The following is a 20,665-nucleotide window of genomic DNA, read 5'->3' on the forward strand; positions in this document are numbered from 1 at the left end:
TGGATTAGGGGACAGAGCGATCAGTAATTTAGTGGAGTGTTTGTAGATGTGAACGGATGATAGACAACTGGGTGATTTTGAGTTCCTGTTGCTACTTTAACTGAACTCCCAACATGCCCTCCGGTTGAATTCACAGTAAGAAGAATCGCTGCAAAGACATCTGGCTGAAACTAAAAATACTTTTCCTCAGACGACGACCTGAGAGCTGTCTGTGACGCTTCAGCAGTGACTCTCTGCACAACGGTACAACTCTGCTTCACACTGCTCTTGACGACAGCAGCTCAGCAGCGACAACAAGTCGGACAAAAACAAGAGAAACTGAAGAATAGAGTCAAAACAGAAACGCAAATTTAGTGCCAAAGAAGACATATCGAAACTCAACTTGTCACAGACTGAGGATGGCTTTGACTCAGAAATGAGAGACAAGACATTTTAATTGGACTCGTTCTCCAACACTGTAAGCCGAACCAGGTCAGGACTTAACTTCACAAAGTCTTCTGAAGAGTTTTAAAAACTTGTACAGGAATTCATCAAACTTCACTTTAACTATCGACCTGACGCAGCTAATCCGCTAAACACTCAGCTGATTTAAACTGAACTGAATGTAGTACTCTGATCACAACAAAACCTCTGAATGAACCTATTCCAACTGTTTTTTTGTTTTATTTGATTCCCTCCCATCACACCAGTCCCTTCATGCTGCAGATGTTTGACCTCTGAAAGCTTCTAAATATCCACCCTCACACTTCACACAGGCGTGTTTGGGCTCCTGACAGCTGAAGATGAAATGATTTCAGATCCGTGCTTCATCTGTCTGTCAGCCAAAAATAGCCGAGCTCAGGCTCCTTCGCTTTTGAGACATGGAGGTACTCTGATTACCTGCAGTAATCCCTCAGGTACACTTGAGCAGAGCTCTGAATGTGTTAATCAGGTTACAGACATTACGAGTGCTGCTGCTTTTACTCACGTAGACAGATGGAGAGAAACCCATGACAGGTTATATAGATGGAGGATTGTTTTAACTCAGTTTAACTAATTCAGAGTAAACCCAGTCCTTATGTTGGCACCATGAAATATATGGTGCCATGCTGTATTAGCAGGAGAAACAACTGCTTCAGGTGAGGTGGCTCAAGGTGGGTCAGCATCCTCATGAAGGAAAGCAGCATTGATTCTGGAGCGCTCGGTAAAGATATCAACTATAAAATGACAGCACAGAATCTGTACAAATTAAAAATAGGAGGGGACCGTGTCAACTTTTTTTTAGCTATAAATTCCATTATCATTTGTTTTCTGTATTTTATAAAAAAAGACAGATAATTCCAATTTCTGTTTCCGAAGCAGCAGAGGTCAGAGGTAAGCAATTGTTACTCACCGGCACTTTGAAGGGAGACGAGTTTGGATTGTCGACTGTAACGCTCTTCTCTGAACTCCCGAGGCCAGAAATACTCCTCCTCCTCGGAGAACGCTCCGAAGACACTTCTGCAGAGAGACAGAGAGCGAGAGAGAGAGACAGAGGGAGAGGCAGAGGGAGATAGAGAGAGAGAGAGAGAGAGAGAGAGAGAGAAGAGAGTTAAAATAACCACAAAACTTTTTTTCTCCTTTTTAACTTCACCATCATCAGAAAGCACAGCCTCAGCTTGAGCGGGACGACGGAGGACGACTGATGATTTTCAGACATGGTGGAGGAGGCGGAGGACATCTGATTGGAGGACACTGTGGTGGTTACTGCAGCTGGACCACGTTTAAAGATAGTTGTAAATCATGGACATGAATGGCAAACAGCAAGAGAACTTTGTTGGTGTATCTCCTATAATTTCATATGAAACCTATAAAACACATAATATTGTGCATTACATACATTTTCCCTTCACACTCAGGCTAAATTCAAAGTTTGTGTTGAATGAAGTATGTTGATAGCTTAAAGCTTTTTTGTGCAGCAGCAGCAGCCCTCTGCTCAACTAGCCATGTAAGTCACCCTTGGCTTTAAGAGCACACAGTGTAGCATAAATTAGCTTTCCTATGGACTAAAGACTCACTAGGTGTCTGAAAATCTGCTAAGTGCCAACATAAAAAAAAGGACATAAGGTAAACATTTCATTTAACATGCGTCACATTTGAAAATCTCACTGAGGGTTTCTGTATGAGATTTGCATGTTCTCCAAAAATCTGCATTTGAAGGTAATTACCGACTCTAAATTGCCCGAAGGTCATTGTTAGAGTTTCCTTATGTCTGTTTGTCCTATGTTGGACTGACGATGTGTCCAGTTTGTCCAGTGCTTTTCACCCAAGTCACCAAATATCTGCTCCTGGATCCCACAATCCTCAGTCAGATAAAAATGGATGGAAGGTGGATGGATAGAGAAACTAGCTGATAGGAAAAAAAACCCAATACAAAGTCAATTTAGAACAGAATAAACTAGAAAAAAAAGAAACAGCTCCAACACTGATCTGTGCGGCTCGAATGTCCTCTTGCAGCCGTCAAACGACAGTCACCTTCCTCTTCTACATGTAATACTTCTGCTGATCCAGTTCTTTGCTTTCAGTACAAATGAAATCAGCTGAATCCTCCCAACTGAATATTTTTATTGTGACCATCCAGTAATTTGCACTACCTTGATAAGCAGGGGTTTGAAAAACAGATGTCTTTTAAAGCAGCAAATATTAAAATTAATAATTGACAAAGTACAATAAGTCACTACTTTTAAAGTTTGCTGAAAACTGAAGTCAAACATCTCAGATGTGGGAACTTTAATTTTTGCTGACTCATATAAGAAATTTGAAATGCTGCTCATGAATCTGCACATCACCAGAAACTACGGGCCTTCCAGCAATACAATTATGAAGCATTCCATGAATTAATGTATCTTTTCAGAGCGATGTTTCATGGCCTTTCATGTGTGTGGTCTACTGCTGGACCACGAGAAAAAGGAGGTGGCAGACGGCTGTTGCAGACTGATAGATAAATAATAAATGCAGCAACATACTGTTCAAATTACTGAAATAGACAAATGGACGGGAGAGAAACACTACACAATCTTATAGTAGTTGAGAAGAACGCTTTTTCTTTGGGGGGGTATGTGCATGATATACATTTAAGAGGAAGCTATTTCTCTTTATAAGAAAAATATCTAAAAAGGAGAAAAGGAATAATAATAAAGATGCTTCACAGCACAGTACTTAGCACATCTTTGTTTTCTCAGATGAGGTTGGAATTTACTCTAATCAACTTTGATTAAAGGAACTGTTCAGTTGTGAAGGAATAGTTTCTTCTTTAAAAGTTCATACAGGGACTGAAGGATCAAAACAGCCAAAAACATCTAAAAGATGCAGACTCTCGTGTTCGTGGCTCAGAAACTAAACGTCTGTCAGTCACTCAGTCTGCAGGTCTTTGACTTTAACGCTCAGTTCAGGCTCCTTTTCCTCCTCTGCAGTGAACTCAGCAGCGAAGTCATCCGAGGTCACTGCAGTTAAGTTCTGGATGTGACTGCTGCTCGGACGTTACTGACAAGTCAGTAGAGGATAATTAGCAACAGTGGGCAACTATAGCAACACTAAAAACAACTCTAAAGCAGACAAACCAGCAACACTTAAATGTTTCCAGCAATGCAACGTCTCATGGTGAATCCACACTAAGCCAAGTTCGGACTTGAGAAGACCACCTAAAACACAAATTCCATCTGTCTTTGCTTTGTAAGACTTTTCAAGACCTGCAGTGAGTCCTCAATCAGCTGTGCTGCTTGAGGAAGACGCACCATGTGGCAACGACATGACAGCAACATGCCATGGGAACACATAACGTATAACCCTCCTGCAACAGGGCAGCGATCAGCAACACAGTAATGACCGAGCCACAGTGAACGCAACATGCAGCAGCAGTCAGCGTTTACCGGCTTCCCCCCAAAGAGCCGGATCAAGTTCCAGCTGCAGGAGGATGCTCGCTGCATGCACGCGGCACTGTGAGGAAGCCAGGGCCAAACTTTCATGCATCCTCCCTCCCCATCCTCCCCCCTAAACACACACCCCTCAATGATGGAAGGAGAGCAGCAATGACAGGCACTGCCATCACCACACCGCTCGGTTTTTATCACCGCCGATACAAAGTTGAGGCAACATGCAGCGGACGGCAAAGTATGACGGGTCGGTCACATGACATGGACAGAAACATACTGAAGGAGAGAGAAAGAGAGAGAGAGAGAGGGAGAGAGAGAGAGAGAGAGGGAGATGGTACCTCTATCGCAGCTGTTCCCCATCATCTGAGGAGAGGACACACACACACACAGTCAGACGGGATTGGCCGGAGCAGCCGCCACCTGTCAGCCAATGAGGTTAAGCAGCAAACGTCCGTCTTCGTCCCATGAACATCTTTCTCCCCCTCCTCCTCCTCCTCCTCCTCCTCCGGCCAACCTGCCCCTCTCTCCTCAGCACCGCATCCTTCTCCTTCACGGTCCCACCTCTCCCATCTCTACCTCTCTCTGTTCAGCAGTAATTCTAACCCCTTCTCTCTCTCTCTCTCTCCCTCTCTCTCTCTCTCTCTCAGCGCTGAGGTTTTACCGCATTTATTCAATCAATCCTCCGACTGCACTGTGCCTCTCTCCTCTCTGTGTCTTCCCGTGCTCTGCAGACGCTCCTCTCCTCTCTCTCCCTGCAGCAGCACAGTAGTCGCCTCACTCAGCCTCTCTCTTTCTCTTCTTCTGCTTCTTCTCCTCCAGAGCGGCGTTTATCTCTGCACACTGAGGATAATTACTAAATAAGTTTCCCTTCAGCCGACTGATGTGGGACACAACTCAGGGGGCTTCAGCTATTAACTGTGGCTCTGTGTGTGTGTGTGTGTGTGTGTGTGTGTGTGTGTGTGTGTGTGTGTGTGTGTGTACTTGTACAGCTATATGTTGTGAGGACCTTTTGTGAGGACATTGGGTTTTTAACCTTACAAGTGAGGACAATTGTTGGAAAGTGAGGACATTTTTGCCGGTCCTCACTATTTGACACACCTTTTTTGGCCTTTTTGAGGGTTAAGACTTCATTTTTGGTTTAGAGTTACAATTAGGTTTAGGTCAGGTTTAGGGTATGGGTTAGGGTTAGGCATTCAGTTTTGATGGTTAGGGTTAGGGTAAGGGGCTAGGAAATGCATTATGTCAATGAATGTCCTCACAACATATAGCTGTACAAACATGTGTGTGTGTGTGTGTGTGATATTACAACTGATATTACAGCATCAGCACTGCAGGCAAAGATGATTTTTTTTTTTTAAATCAGTACAGCAATGTCATCCGTGACCTGTAACAGCGACACTAAATGTCTTATATATTCAATCAACAGCCTCTTATTACAGTGTTGAATATTCTTGCAGAAAAACAAAACTGTAGCAGTCATATATTCTTAATCAATGTAGAAAAAAAAAAAGATCCCTCTTCAGTAAAAAGGCTGATGTCTTGGTTTCTATAAAAACCACATCATCTCTGCCGGGTGAAAATTACAGCACAGTGTTGCAGTGGTTATCATTATGTTGTCCTGTTTGTGATTGATTCTCTGTTAACTTGCCTTTCTAGATGATAAGTTTTTCTCCATAGAAAAGCAACACCGGTATTTCTTTTCTTCACAACAGGCTGGATGTTTATGATATTTAAATATCAAAGAAGAGTATAACAATAAGTCAGGATGAGAAGTCATTTGAACGTCACACTGAAATCATCCACAACGCAAGTGTCTTTGTTTATGACAGCACTGAGAAGGGCAGAACGAATTACAAAGACAAGAGCTTTAAAGAAAGATTAAGGAAGAAAGCCTGAAGAGGGTCATAACAGTGACAGCAGCTGGAGGAAAGTTCACATCTATATTGTGTATTTAGAGCTTCTGAAAAGGAATGCAAATGAGTAATCAAGTGTAATTGTTTCAGAATAAGAAAATAAGCGTTTATTTGTGCGTGGTTTCTTCATGTCAATTAACAGAGGATATATGCACAATAAGAAATGAAATGCACTTCCTATTGGTTTACCTTTAAACAACAATATTATATTCAGTTTTCAGATTCATTCATTTGAGTTTACAATAGATTACTGTTTTGAGGCTGTGATTACAGTCACCTCGTGGCTATGGTCCAACAAACAGCTGAGGAGCGAATCATCCAAAAATCTGTTTAAAATAATAAATATACATGTATCTCAAGAACAGAAAGTGATGACTTCTTAACTTGGGGGTTGTTCAAAAACATCTTTTCAAATACCGACATGCCACGAATCTTGCAACTTCATGTCATAATTTTTACTCTGTCAACAAGGCCATCTCCAATCCCAAAGCACTCACTGACAGCACGGTGTTCATGCAGCAGTTCAACAGGGTTTCACTCCTCCACATTCACACTGTAAACTGTGCAAGGAAGTCATTTGTAGAATGTACTAAACATATTTGACATGGTTTAAACAAAAGATTTTAGACACAGACGCCACATTAGTTGCTGAATCATATGTGAAGTTACCACATGTTTAATATGAAATCCAGCAAGTGAAAGACTCTTATTTTAAGTTTCACTTTGAAAACAAACGAAATACTTTGATGAGGTGTTGCAAAAGTGTAAAAGTATTGTATCAGGTTAATCATTTTATTTTTTTCCAATAAAAACTAAACTGATAAATATTCTTAAATATTTGGGATCTTTTTGTTGAAGCAAATAATTACTCTTCTCATTCATTGCATAATCATGCACCATTAACACATACAATAACGAAACAACTGATGTAATCAATCAGTGAGTCCTCTGAGCAGTCTGGAGATCAAACCAACAACCATCTGTTCTTTGATCATCAATCCACTCAAGCTTTCAAAATCCTCCTCCTCCTCCTCTTCCTCCTCCTCCTCTTCTGTCTGATGCTAACGAGATATTGATTAGAAGAGTTTGGCTCAATCAATTTCTCGGGGGTGTTCACCACAGTCTGGGCTGACAGTGACACCGTGACCTTCACAGACTGGCTGGACATGAAACACACACTCCAGCTCTCGCGTTGGACTAAACTGTCCATTCTCACAGGTACAACCGGTGCGTCTTCTCTTCAGGACGTGTGCTGTGTCTCTGCTCCAGCTGGCTGGGATTTAACACCCAGCGTCTCTGGACCGGTTTCTCTCACTGAGCCGAGTCTGCTGGAGAGACTCCAGGTATTAGTTTTCAGACCAGGAGTGGAGCCACGTTTTCAAGCCTCCCTCCAGCAGCCACGAGGTCTTCTGGGTGAAAGGGACTCGCGTGTCGATTTGTAGTTATCGAGCTTCCCGGAAACACTCGTGGGAAAACGCGGCTAAAAATAATCCGGAGAGCAGAGCGAGGCCGAGCTCGGAGACGAGCAGAGAGGATGTTATCAGGTGTCGCAGAAATTCATCCGTCAGCCTGGTTGTCAGTGTTCTGAGAGCTGAACCACTGTTTCCATACAGAAAGTCTTGTAATTCAAAAGAAGAAAAGACAAACCTCACAAACGGTAGCGCGGATGATTTTTTTTTTTTTTCTTCGGGAACTTGACTTATAATCATGTCAGAGACCGATGAACCTCTGAGCTGCAGTAGAACATCTGTCTGCTCACATCTGGCTTGTTGCTGTTTTGTTGGTTGGGCTTTTTGTTCATGTTGGCTGTGCTTTTAAAATAGATTTTTAAATTATTATTTCAAACCACCTTTTCGATTTAATCCATATTCTAAATAACTGAGTCCTGTGATTCCTAGGCTGTTTCTTCAGATCTGGATAAAGAGAGAAAACTGCTCTTTACAGGCCTGTTGAATTTTCATACCTGGATCAAAATATGTTGGGATTGGAAAGTATCTTGATACAGATAATGCAACAACACTTTCCTTCCTAACACAATAAAGCTTTGTGCTGGGCTCAATGCAGTCACAAGATTATTGTGGTATCTACACAAGCAACTCAAAACCCCAATGATCACACTTTTTTTTTTTAATTGAACAGCACAGACAGAGCTTTTTTTTGAGAACAAAATGTGCAAACTGTACTTCAGTCAACTCATTAGTTGAAACTCACTGATAACTACAGGCTCTTTCCATGAATCTCTTAGTTTTCCCTTCTATCACTATGAGAACTGTTCTGTCCAAGCAGAAGGCAAATCCGATCATCTCTTGTGTTATAATGCTTTGAAATGAATAAAGCAACTTTTCTGTTCAATGTATTTTCTCCATTAACATTTCAACTGTTTTTTCAGTGAACAGATGTGAGCATCGCTCTTCTTACAACCAACAACTCCTTGAGTGGGACTGATTGTAGTCGTCAATACCTGACGATAGACTCCATCTGCTCACACGAGAGGATCACAGGAAGAACATTACTGTTACTTAACGAATGTTCACCTTGCAGTATAACCTCTGTGACAAGCCTCACTTCTCCAGCCTTCCCAGAACACATCACTAACTGCCTGGTGAAGACCTTTGACCCCGGGGTGTGGGCGGAGCTCTGCCACGGCGCTGAAAGCTGTGCGCTGAATGAGGATGAATGAGAGGGTGTGATGTCATCAGACAGCGGCGGGAGGAATTCTGGGAATGCTGGCGACCGACCCGTGTTGAACTCCGGTTCATTGATTCGGGAGTTGACACACCTGACACACAGGATACAGTCTGCGGCTCAATGAAACCTTTGTGTCAGCTGAAAGGGTGGAGCTCCGGCTCCCCGACAGCCAGACATCCTCTGACAGAAAAAGAGCCTGCAGCTATTTTGAAAACTGATTACTCATTTTGGTGATTTTCCAGCTGGAAAAAATTAGCACATTTTCTGTTTCCAGCTTTTTAAAACAGTTTAGAGGTGCTACATTGCCTTGTTTTATATGGCAGTAAATAAATCAGCACCTTAAAAAAAAAAAAAAAAAAACTGATCAGTAACTTTGGCAAATTTCCCAGAAGAAATCTGAAGATATTCTCTACTTCCGGCGTACTAAACCTGTTAAGATCTACTTTTCCTTGTTTCATATAGTGGTACATTTTGTAATTTTTGATTTGGAACTGAACAGAACACACACAAAAAAAAAAAACAGCGGGCTAGAGTCTTCTATTGTTTTTACAGATAAAACTCACGTGCCAGTGTAATTCTGCCTCAAATAGAAACATATGACATAGAAACAGTTTTCAAAGCTTTTCACACTCGACTCATTTTCTCCCTGAGCATACGATTGTTTTCTCCTTGTACTCCACACTTAAACTCTTCCACAGTTCATAAACATGGGTTTGAGGTCAAGTGCTCACTCTACATTGCAAACATAGGCGTGTGAAGAACTGTTTGCCTCTCTGTGTGTTTGCCCTGTGAAGTAGGTGATCTGTCATCCCCTGCCTTTATTCGTAGTCTGGGATCGGCACCAGCATCCTGTAACCTTAAGTTGGAAAAGGCAGTATAGAAGATAAATGAATGTAGCAACTTCCTAATTATTCTCCTGTTTCTCCATTATTTCTCATCTCATTAAATCTTATTGATGCCACACAACGCTGGGGGGAAACAGCTCCACTTTGTAAAGCTGTAATCACAGTGATTACATTAACTGTTCAAGCTCATTGTCTTCGAACTTACAATCCGTTAGAGAGACTTTTTAACCGCTACAGCCTGATACGTTCAAGCTCATAGGAAATAAGAACCAGGACGATGGAGGACAAGATCACAAATCAAAGAATAGAATAGTCGATGTGCTGAATTATGAAGCCTGAAATCTAATTATTTTTACTGTCAAGAAGCTTCCATTGACCAAGTTCTGGCTGAATCTCCAAATCCTTCAGATATTAAATATTGTTATGGATTAACGGCCAAAAATGTTAAGATATGCTGCAAATAGTTTCAATGAGTGCACAAATAGCGACGCAGATTCAGAAGAAATATTGGAAAAGAGGAAATCATTGAGATTGACTCTCGAAAAGCTTAATAAGTCATCACCCAGTGAAAATATTTTCCTTCTTTTACTCCACACAAAGAGACAGAAGTGGAGATTTCACAGAATGCTTCTGGGGATCCTTTTTTTCTTTTTTTGCAGATGAATATTCACATTATAAAGTCATTGAAAAGAACTCGTGGCAGAAACACAGCTCAAGGCAATTCAGTCATTTGTGAATAAAGCTTTTGAAATTCCTTTATTCTTGAAGCTGATGATTATGCCTGGTTTTCTAAACTCTAAACAATATTGGGATACCCTCAGAGCGGTCACAAGTTTTACAACACAATGACTTTTCCAGTTATTTATTGCAATTCAATTGTTCAAGTCCAATAAATAGCTTCAAGTGGCACAAAGGTAAGTGCTGAACTGCCAGAGGTTAAATAGGGAAGGTTACTGAAAACTGGAAATAATGTACATTTCAGAATTTGAAGCTGTTCTGCAGCAGTGGAGGATAATCAAGTCTTGAAACGTGGTGCTACTAAATCTTCCAGGTGTCACAACTATTCTGGATTACTTACAAGCCCCTCTGTCTGCATAAAGAAAGAAAGTGTTGAACCACGCTGAGGGTACCAAACCCTTGTGAGCATCAGCTGAACAATATTTAAGTGTACTGCTGTAATGGTGAGAAAATGCAACAATCAACGGAACAGAGACAGACCATCATAATACTTAAAGTAGTTTTTGTTTTTTTGTTTTTTAAGAGAAATTCAGAGAATGTCAAGGTGTCAGAGAGTGCAGTTTCCTTCACCACCAAAGGGCATGCTGAAAACGTCTGACAGACCAAAAGCCACAACACAACAACACTGAAGGCTAAAATCTTTGGTGGTTTACACAGAATGTCTGTACATCAGCCAGAATTAAGAAACAAAGAGCAAGAAAGCAACCTGAAAACATGGCGTGTCCAGCACAGTCTCCAGACTTGAACCCTATGGAGCTGATTTGGAAAGAACATGACAGAAAATGCCTTTATGGGAACTTCTGCAGCAGAGTTGGGAAAAACTTTGAGAAGAAAAATTTATTACCATTATAGAAAGAAAGCCACTGGTGTGTTCAGCTGTTCTATCTGAAAAAAGGTCGCTTCTTGGATGAGTCCAAGCTTAAAGCAACACTAAGGAACTTTCAGTTTTGGTTGATTTTGGCGGCGCCAGTGGACAAAAGCGGTAGTGTTTTGCCTGACCGAATACTACAGTTCCCATGAGGCCTAGCGCGTGGGGTAGTAAAATGCTGCTCCCGGTGGCATGCTGTCGGACTGAACTCGCCTACATTTGTTTCCAGTGGCTGTGAGAAGGATTGATAGCAACGAAGTAATGAATCTAATGATGGCTAAACAATGTTATATCATGATGTGACGCATGCGGTAAAACAGTCCGCACATTTGGAGTTTTTTAGTGTGCAGGGTTCCTACCACCCTCCCCACAGTTGCTTAGTCCAAGTGAAAGCAATACTGACGCCCTCAGGCCGTGACAGAGGGGTCATTCAGCTAGTTGTAAGTCGATGTATCATCACAAAAGATATTAAAATGATTTATTAAGGTTGAAAAGTTCCTTAGTGTCACTTTAAGGGTGGAATTTGGTTAATAAAGAGATTCAGTGATTTCTTTTTTGAACTCAAACTAGCCTGAAAGCTCTATGCTTTCCTTTCACAGTGCAATGAAACAAACTGAATAACTGTCAATAAAAAACTGGAAAAACTGAGGTGTTCTAAAACTTTTGACCAGTACCGTACTTTATCAATTCAAATTCAACTATGTTTCTTTTCTTCAATAAAAGCCTTTTTCTTGAACAGCTATAAAGGCTGTAACACCAGAGAGACAACGGAGTATTCTGAGACGTTGGTACGACCCTGCATTATACTGTTTGGATGATCAACACTGAAATTTTTTTCATGAACCATCAAAAAAACACAATGTTCGTTGTTGCTGACGCTGATCTAACAGCATCAATTCTGTCAATCCAACTGAAACATGAAAGTTCAGCGCCCGATTTTCTCTTGTGGACACAATGTTATTGATGGTTCATGTGGAAAAAGCTCCACAGACAAATACGAGTGACTACAAACGATGTCGAACAGGATTTAAAGAGGCAGTGTACAAAGTCACACAGTTTAGAAAAGTCATCAGCTTGGTTCAGAACACTTCATTTAATAATGCTGAGTATAGGATGGAAAAAATGTCAGAAACAAAGATTCCTGAGCATTGGGTTTATATGTAAAATGTTTTTGATGAGGGAACCTATGCAGAAAAACAACAGTACTGCTCAGAGGGCAAAAAAAGCAGACTTGATAATCAAAGCCGTTGACTGGGATTTGTTGGCAATAATCCAATCTTAAATGACTTGCAAATACATTGTTTACTACATCTTAAATTGCAGTAATTCAAAATTAGAACAACACAGGCAGAATAATAAAATGTTTTTGTTCTATATTCTGACATCGACAAATCAGCTAAAGTAAAAACAAAATGTTTCTCTAAGAGACTCCTAAATGTCCTAAAATAAAGTCAACCAGTGTTTTTAAAATATTAAACTGTCTATGGCTCACTTATTGTTGTCGACTGAGCCTCACGGTCCCACAGATCTGCTTTCATAACAAATATTCAAAGAATTTCATTTCGCATAATGAAACCAGTTTTGTTTGCCGAGCCTGGTTGGGTCTGCGTGTGGCGACCGCCTCCTCTCACATCACTTCACATTCCTCTGAATTCATTAGGAGCAGCAATGGGATCCCCTTACACTCAACTGGGAACCAGTTCACCGAAAGCAAGAAGTGTGCAACCCAGGAAGGCTGCATGCAGAGCTGAAACAGTTCACCAGCAGATGTATTTTCAGGTCATTTTTGTATCTGGAAGTGCAGTCTCGAGTGTTTCAATCACTTGAAGCCATTCAGCTGGAAACAGGAAAGTGAGAGTGACTGCAGAGAGGCGGGCGGCCTCCTCCAGGATGGATGGATCTACTCCAGGGTCAATCTGTCAACCGGCCGCCTAACGATTCAGCTCAACATGTTGCAACAAGGACACCGCTCTCATTAAGCTCCTCGGCGTCAGACGCACTGAAAGGGGAATCACATTCGCAGCCTCAATTATACAGAGCGAGAGCCGCCCGAGGAGGCGAACCCTCTCTGCATCAGCATCAGGACGCAGTTTGAAGCTGCACAGGCCCACAATAACATGAATCACTTCTCTGCACATTTACCGGAAGCGACGGCTTTCTAAAAGGTCAAAATGTAATAGAAACAGAATTACTTTCAACTGAAACAGATGCTGACTCAGCTGAAAACCAGAGATAGCGGGGCAGTTTTGGAAGATTTTCATCATTTCAGATGACTAAACTTAATATTTTGAAACTGTTTGATAAACTTAGAGCACAGCAACATCTGAACAACTGCAATGAGTCCAGAAACATTGAAGTTTTTGCTAGCAATGCGATTGTTCATTGTTCCCAAACCGTGACGGCCTTCCTGTGTCTGGGTTTGACAATCCTGATGGGTCCAGAGGCAACAGAGGATTACTGATGATGATTGCTGCTACATTTTATTACTTTACCGAAGTGTAACCAACTAAGCGTAATAAAAATCTGGCTGCAAGATAAAAGAAAAGAAAATTCACAGTCCTTATGGGGAGCTGTGATTTATGTTGTGATCATCGTCAGATGAAAGTACAGTAATCTGAAGCAAATTTGGGACACAATGATCTAATTATAACTGGACCTGGGACAGCTGCTGCGCCACAATTTAGGCTAACTGTCACAGCATCCGTTAAGAATGAGGAGCAGTCAAGTGCACGGAGCTGGAAGAAATTTGATTCACAAGGAGGCGAGTGGAAAGACACCAGAGAACTATGAGACTCACAGACCGGCTGAAAGCAGACAGGGAGCGAGACAGAGAAGTTCAGCTCAATGCAGAGCGCAACAGACTGTCTGCTGCGTTGTGTGTCCATGTGATGAGCACATCGAGCCACAAATTTTCTTCATGTTTTAACTCCCCGAATGAGTCTCCTCACTGCAAACACTGACCTGAGAAAAGATCTCAGATCAGACGAGGAGGCGGGACTCACAGAACTGCTCAGTGTTTCACTCCATGAATGAACTTACTCACTATAAATTCAGAAGGCTAATTGGCTGACAGGTAACAGTATCTGACAGGCACACAGGAAGTGGTTGTGATGCAATGTTTCAGAACAGTTAAATATGTTTTAACAAGCAAAAGGGGGTTCCTGTTATCATGGTGAAAATGAAACGCATTCAACAATAAAGTTTCACTTTGAACACAAAAACCAAATAGTTAAACCAAATCATTACATCCATTGTGATACTTACATAACCCTGCTTTCTATAATGCAACAATGTGCTGTCTGGAATAAGCTATTTCATCCATATTTGCCCTCATGACTTTGATTTTCCCTCCATCAGCAGTTTCTCTTCTTCTGTCCTGCAAACCTGCCATCACTTCAGCCTGTAGGACTGGTCACCAATAACTAACAACAGGTGCAGACAGGTCAAACTACTTAGGAAATGGATAATCCATCCATCTAGCATTGAACTGCACAAAGCAGTATTTTCCTCTTGAGTTTTGTCTTTAATGCATGAATGTTGGTGAAAACTCTCCATAAAGTGACACCAGACAGATGTAAACTTGAAGATCTTGTGTTTGGTTCTTGTGTAGCTGCAGTTCTGCATTATTAATCCTCTGATCCCCATCCACAGGTTTGCTGACAAAAAAAACAAAACAAAAAAAAAATCATCCGACCGTCTGAAGCGAGTAACGGAAAAGTCCAGGTTTTGACCTGCGCTCAGCCTCCAGTCTGGGACTGAGGAGCTGCGGGTTTCTGCGGGCGGAGACTCCGCGAAAACTTCACGCGTGCTTCCCGACCGAGAGAAGCCGCGGAGAGGGAGCGGAGAGGCGGACTGAAGCCGCGGCGCGAGCCGCCGCCTGAGCTCCGGAGCTCCGCTCAGTCAACAAAAATTAGAGAGACTCACCAGAAAAGTCCATCTGAAACACGCTCCCTCATGTCCGCTGCGAGCATTCAGTGTGTGTCTGTGTGTGTGTATGCAGTTTCACTCTGTCAACACAAACGCCACACACACACGCTCGAGCCAGCCCTTCACAATAAAACCCCTGCATGCACCTGCACAAAGCACAGCTCGTCAACACTCTGGATAATCGATATGATCTAAAGCTAACCATGGAAATCATTATTGTAAATAACACTAGTTTGTATATTTTTAAACTTAAAGCAAGTACTCATTCATTTATCATGAACCAACTTAGTAAAGAGAGTGAAAAGTTTCTTTTTTTATTCTGTCAGACAAAATATTTAAATAAAGTTGCTTTGGACTACAAAACAGTTTTTAACTATTTTTGGAGGAATTATGAAATAGTTAATTCTTGATTTTTTTTTTTTTGCCAAATTCCATCATTATCAGATCAAATAAAAAGCCCCCAAATTTTATTTCCATGCTTTTGAAGGTGATAAATTTTTCTTATGGATGAACTTTCAATGAGTCTAATAACTGATCTCATTTTCCCAAGAACAGTAAGACAAACTCAGCTGTTAGTGAAATCTACTGCTGGATTCCTGACTGCCTCAGGGCTTTAACTGTGAAAGGTAGGCTGCTGCAGGATGTGTGGTTTCATTGTGGCGGGCTGACAGGTGGTGGAGGGCAGACAGGAATGCTGCAGATCCACAGAGCAACTTATTATGAAACCACTGAGGAGGACAGGCGACCAAAACTACATTTCATACACTGAGACTGAAGCTTTTGCTCCTGTTCTCCATTCGCTGAGGGACAACTACATATAAACTTTCAGGTATCTTTAACTTTCAGAGAACCGCAACACCCCAGATTACTTCTTACAGTCCTCCAGATTAAGTACATACGCCAACAAACACTTCACTAAAGGTCAGATGTAGTCACGGTTTGAGTTTTATTCATCTAAAGAACAGATATATCATATGTAATGAAAATTCCAAATATCAGCCAGCTAAAAACTAAACAAAGATCAAAATAGTAAAGGCTGTACGGTACGTAGTTTTTCCTCCAGGGGTCGAGTTACATTTCATCCTAGTCTGGTGACATGATGATACTACAAAGCAGGTATCATAATATGACTGAGTGGAATTTAAGTGATCTGTTATTGTTGAATGTGTTGCATCCAAAACATAAATTCCACGAATAGATAAACACATCTGACCACTAGGAGCATTAAAAATCAGTTGTAAAGGTGATACTATATTAAATCCTGTGATTGAGGATTGGCATTAACCTGCTTACATGTTGCTGTTGGTTTGAATATTTCCATTGAAGCAGTAAAACCTAAGCATTCCCAGTCACCGCAGGGCCATGGCCTACAGGTGAGACCGATGCCGGGGCGAGGCGAGACATCCGGGGCCTCCCACTGCTTTCACATGCAGATCACTTTCTTATAATCAGCGTTCTCATCTGCTGGCATCTAGACCTGGAGGTCGAGCAACTAAAAACTGAGCGCGGAGCGGGACGTGAACAAGAGGAGGAGGAGGAGGAGGAGGAAAGACGAGGATGGTGTGCTGTGCTGCAGAGCGGCAGCCGTCTCAGAGCTGAGACAGTTAATGAGCAGTCAGTCAACATTGTAATTACACTGTTCTGACAACAGTGGACTAAAATTACCTCTCAGCTACTATCACTGCTTCAGCTCACGCTCCCCGTGTGATGACAAAGAAATGGGAGCAGATCAAGACGAAAAGGAGGGAAAACCGAAGGTGTAATTTCACAAACACTAATTTTAAGCACTGCATATGATTGTCTTCATGTCATGGGTACGTCAGATATCACCAAACACTGCATATACTCAGTTTTAACTTCAAATACTGTAACCTCATTCATTCCCTCTCAAATTCAACGTCATATCTTAATAATTTTAAAATCAATATCCAACCGAAATAATCTGAGTGCTAAAAGCAACTGTGAAGGTGGTAATAAACTGTGAACAATTCCAAAATAAAACACGAAACAGCAAATACAACTATAGGTAGACTCAACAATGCAAATCAACAGTTGGCACAAGCTGTAATTATGATTCGAAACCATAAAAACATGTGATCGCCGGTTAAGTCATGAAGACACTCTGGACTAAGTTCAGCCCCACATCAGCAAATAGATCAGGAAAAAAGACTATAAGTGAAATCCAGAATTAATACAGCTCCCAAAGAACTTCAAATCTCACCAAAACCAGAGAAAGCCTACTGCGAAAAAACACTTAAACCTAAATCCCAAAAACATACATAAATATAAACACAAAAGCACTAACACCCAGCATTAGGCTCAGTCTGAATACAAAACTGGACTCAGTATGGATTGAGTATTTAACTGAAACACAATGAAGAGTTTTCCATTTAAATCCAGAGAAAAATGTGCAATAAATCCATAGGTTAAATTCATCTCAGTTCAACTCATACATTAATCTAGAATTAAACCATGTGGGATTATTCTAGAGGAAAAAAATTGTCATTTTGTCATGAATCACATCACATTTACAGATTCAGCAATAAACCAATTGATATCAAATCAGTAAAGCAAGGACTGATTATTTTCAGTGCCAACCACAGCATAACCATACAGTACCACTCAAAATAAATTCATTATTAAAATTAAAATTAATTAAAGCCACAAGCGGCATTGGGCGGGACCGAGCCTCTGCCGGTCCGCGACTCAGATGTCCACCCACTAACATGGAGTTGTTAGCATCTCCCATCCACTAACATGTAGCTGTTAGCATCTGTCACCCACTAACATGGAGTTGTTAGCATCTTCCATCCAGTAACATGTAGCTGTTAGCATCTCCCATCCACTAACATGTAGCTGTTAGCATATCTCACCCACTAACATGGAGTTGTTAGCATCTTTATCCAGTAACATGTAGCTGTTAGCATCTCCCATCCACTAACATGTAACTGTTAGCATGTCTCACCCACTAACATGGAGTTGTTAGCATCTCCCATCCACTAACATGTAGATGTTAGCATCTCCCATCCACTAACATGTAACTGTTAGCACCGAAGTCCAGGTCATCGGGAACCTTGCTACTCCATAAACATTCATTTTCATGACTTGACCTCAATTTCTGTTGTAAACGGGCTTTTATTTTGAAGGAATTTGGGGCTTTTATTTTGGAAAGGTAGTACATGCTGTCATAATCACCGGCTAACCCCTTGGTACTCCATAAACATCCATTTTCATGACTTGACCTCATTTTCTGTTGTAAACTGACTTTTCTTTTGAAGAACTGTTGGGCTTTTATTTTGGAAAATTAGCACATGCTTCCATTAACACTGTTAAACCCCAAATTATCTTATTTTGTTAAAAATGTCATAATTAGCAAAAATGTGACTTTTATTTTGAAGGGGTGTGAGGCTCTTATTTTTATAGTCATGTCTGCTCCACTTTAGCAAACACCAATATATCCATGTGAATGTCAGAGCAGCGTGATTCCATACATCCAATTGTCTGTCTGTGCATCCATCCATCCATCCATCCATCCATCCTGACCTGTCTTTGAGGTCAGGGAAAGAAGCTCTCATGCCCATATATGGTGAAAATTGTCACATGTTGTTAGAGTGGGAGAGCAGAAACACACAATTTCTCTTTGGTAAAAAACAGCTGGGGAATCCATTCCCTTTGGCCAAAGTGAGCAAAAAACCCCATTTGATAAGCAAAATTAGTTGTCTTTCACTCCAAAAGTTTTCAGAGCAGTCAGACTTATAGTTTTGACAGGGGAAGCCTTAATTGGTGAAGAAGGCAAGATTTTTGAGCAAAATTTGACATTGAAAGTGGATATTAACGGACTTCCTGTTGGATTTAGGTCATGGTTGTCAGTGAGAAAGTTGCAGATATCGACGAGACGAACACCTTAATGTTTCTTTTTATCTCTGTACTACATTGTGAAGGGACAAAAAAAACCATGTTAGTGTTTTGAGGGTGAAAAGTGTTTTGTGGCACATTTGACTTTACAGGAAATTGTGGACTTCCTGTTGGATTTAGGACAAGGTTGTCAATTGATGAATTTTAGATCTCGGCGAGACGAACGCATCAGCATCGATTTGATCTCTCTACGACATTCGTGCGGGACGCAGTGTCCATTTTAGTGTTTCAAGTGGGTTTTCAGACTTCAAACTTTAAGGGTTAACAGCATCCACACTGTGAGACTTCTGAAAAAGTTTTTAACAATGTCTGAAGAGAAACTTGTCCTCTATTATTTCACGCCACTCTGACGTCTCTACGACAAGCGGTCTCAGACAAGGTAATGTTTAATTTAAGGAGTCATTTTTTTTGCCAAATTTTACACTGAAAGGGAACTACCGGACTTCCTGTTGGATTTAGGTCATTATTGTCAATGAGAGATTTTTAGATCTCGATGAGATGAACGCATGAGCATTGGTTTGATCTCTCTACGACATTCCTAATGGTCCTAATTTTACTGTTTCTAGGTGGCGCTAGAGAACCAATTGGGTTATGGGGTTAATTTTTCCACTTAATAAAATTTTTCGCCAGTCTGGTTGTGCCTGCCAAATTTGGTGAGTTTTCGTGCATGTTTAGGGGGTCAAATTGGGGTTTGAAGCCGCGTAAGGAGAATAAGAAACAAAGAAACGGACGAAGAACAATAGAGGCCTTGCCCTCAGGCAAGGTGGCCTCAGTTGAGGCCACCTCGCTCTCGGGCTCGGTTCCTAAAAATCGAACGTGAACATCATCAACAAAGCAAAAAAAAAAAAAAATCTACATCAAACTGTAGAAACCAAGTGCTAATCTAGTATCAATCCTACTGCATATAAATCTGTTACACACTGGCATTCAGTCGAAACAATCTCTGCTATATTAAACTGGTCTAGCATGTTAAAAAGGCAATATAAATGAAGACTAAAGCCTCTCTAAATGCAGTCAGATCCACCCACACAGTTTGCTTTAATCCCAGTTCAAACCCTGTATAATCACAGTATGAACCCAGTTCAAACTGGCTGCCGGAGACCTGTTTGTGTGGGCAGACTGGGCAGATTAACATATAAATAACCTCCTTCCCCCACGGCCTGTGGGTGGCGGGTGAGGAGGGGTGTGGAGGGGGATTAGGGGGGGTCAGTGAATGAATGAGCTTCTCTGTGGCTGAATGAGCAGGACGTTTTTCCATCAGACCCTATAACTGATCAATAACCTCGTGGTTGGGACTCGGGTCCGACTCGGAGCCTTTCAGCTTTTCAGTGTTGTGTCGTGTCGTTTCCTGAAGGACTCCTCCGGTTGCAGAGTATGCCACAGTCATGTAAAACCGGGTCTGGACCCCTGCAGCTGAGGGTGGGAATCCCTTGAGTCCGGGCGTCCCACAGGGGGCAGCGGGGTCAGCGCAGCTCCTTCAGACGGACTGATGGACACTGGACGCTTTGTCCTCAGACATTCCCCGGTCAGAGGCGACGTTCCCACACAGGGCTGCAAAATTACATGCTGTGCCCAGACACCTCATGATAAGAGACGAGGAAAACATCCACCTGAACAAGCAGAACCGACTCACCGCTGCCTGAAAACACAAACATCAACTCATGGCTCAGTTTCTTCTGTAAAATCTAACGGAAAGTTTCAGCTTAATAGTTCTCAAGACAGTTGTTTTCAGGTGACCCACCAAACAGACAGAAAAAAAAAAAAAAACATTATTAATTTAAAGCAACCACAGACAGAGATGGCAAAAAACAACCACTGCAGGTCCCAAACTGTGACACCGACCTCATGCCCAGAGGAAAAACTGATTCAGTTCTTTAATTC

General features: G+C 41.5%; 1 protein-coding gene across 6 annotated transcripts in view; it reads right to left on the reverse strand.

Moving 5' to 3' along the window:
- rasal2 (RAS protein activator like 2) overlaps positions 1–20,665 on the reverse strand; it is a 70,649-nt gene that overhangs the window by 17,999 nt on the left and 31,985 nt on the right. For 4 of the 6 annotated variants that reach the window (XM_030115716.1, XM_030115715.1, XM_030115714.1 and 1 more), the window contains exon 4: positions 1,373–1,479. In XM_030115716.1, coding sequence (XP_029971576.1) covers positions 1,373–1,479 — 107 coding nt within the window. Of the gene's footprint in view, positions 1–1,372; positions 1,480–4,228; positions 4,314–14,866; positions 14,980–20,665 lie in introns of those variants that run through there. The other 2 variants (XM_030115718.1, XM_030115717.1) reach the window with 2 other exon arrangements.

The sequence above is a fragment of the Salarias fasciatus genome, chromosome 18 (genome assembly GCF_902148845.1).
Source record: "Salarias fasciatus chromosome 18, fSalaFa1.1, whole genome shotgun sequence".
In the NCBI taxonomy this organism is placed as follows: domain Eukaryota; kingdom Metazoa; phylum Chordata; class Actinopteri; order Blenniiformes; family Blenniidae; genus Salarias; species Salarias fasciatus.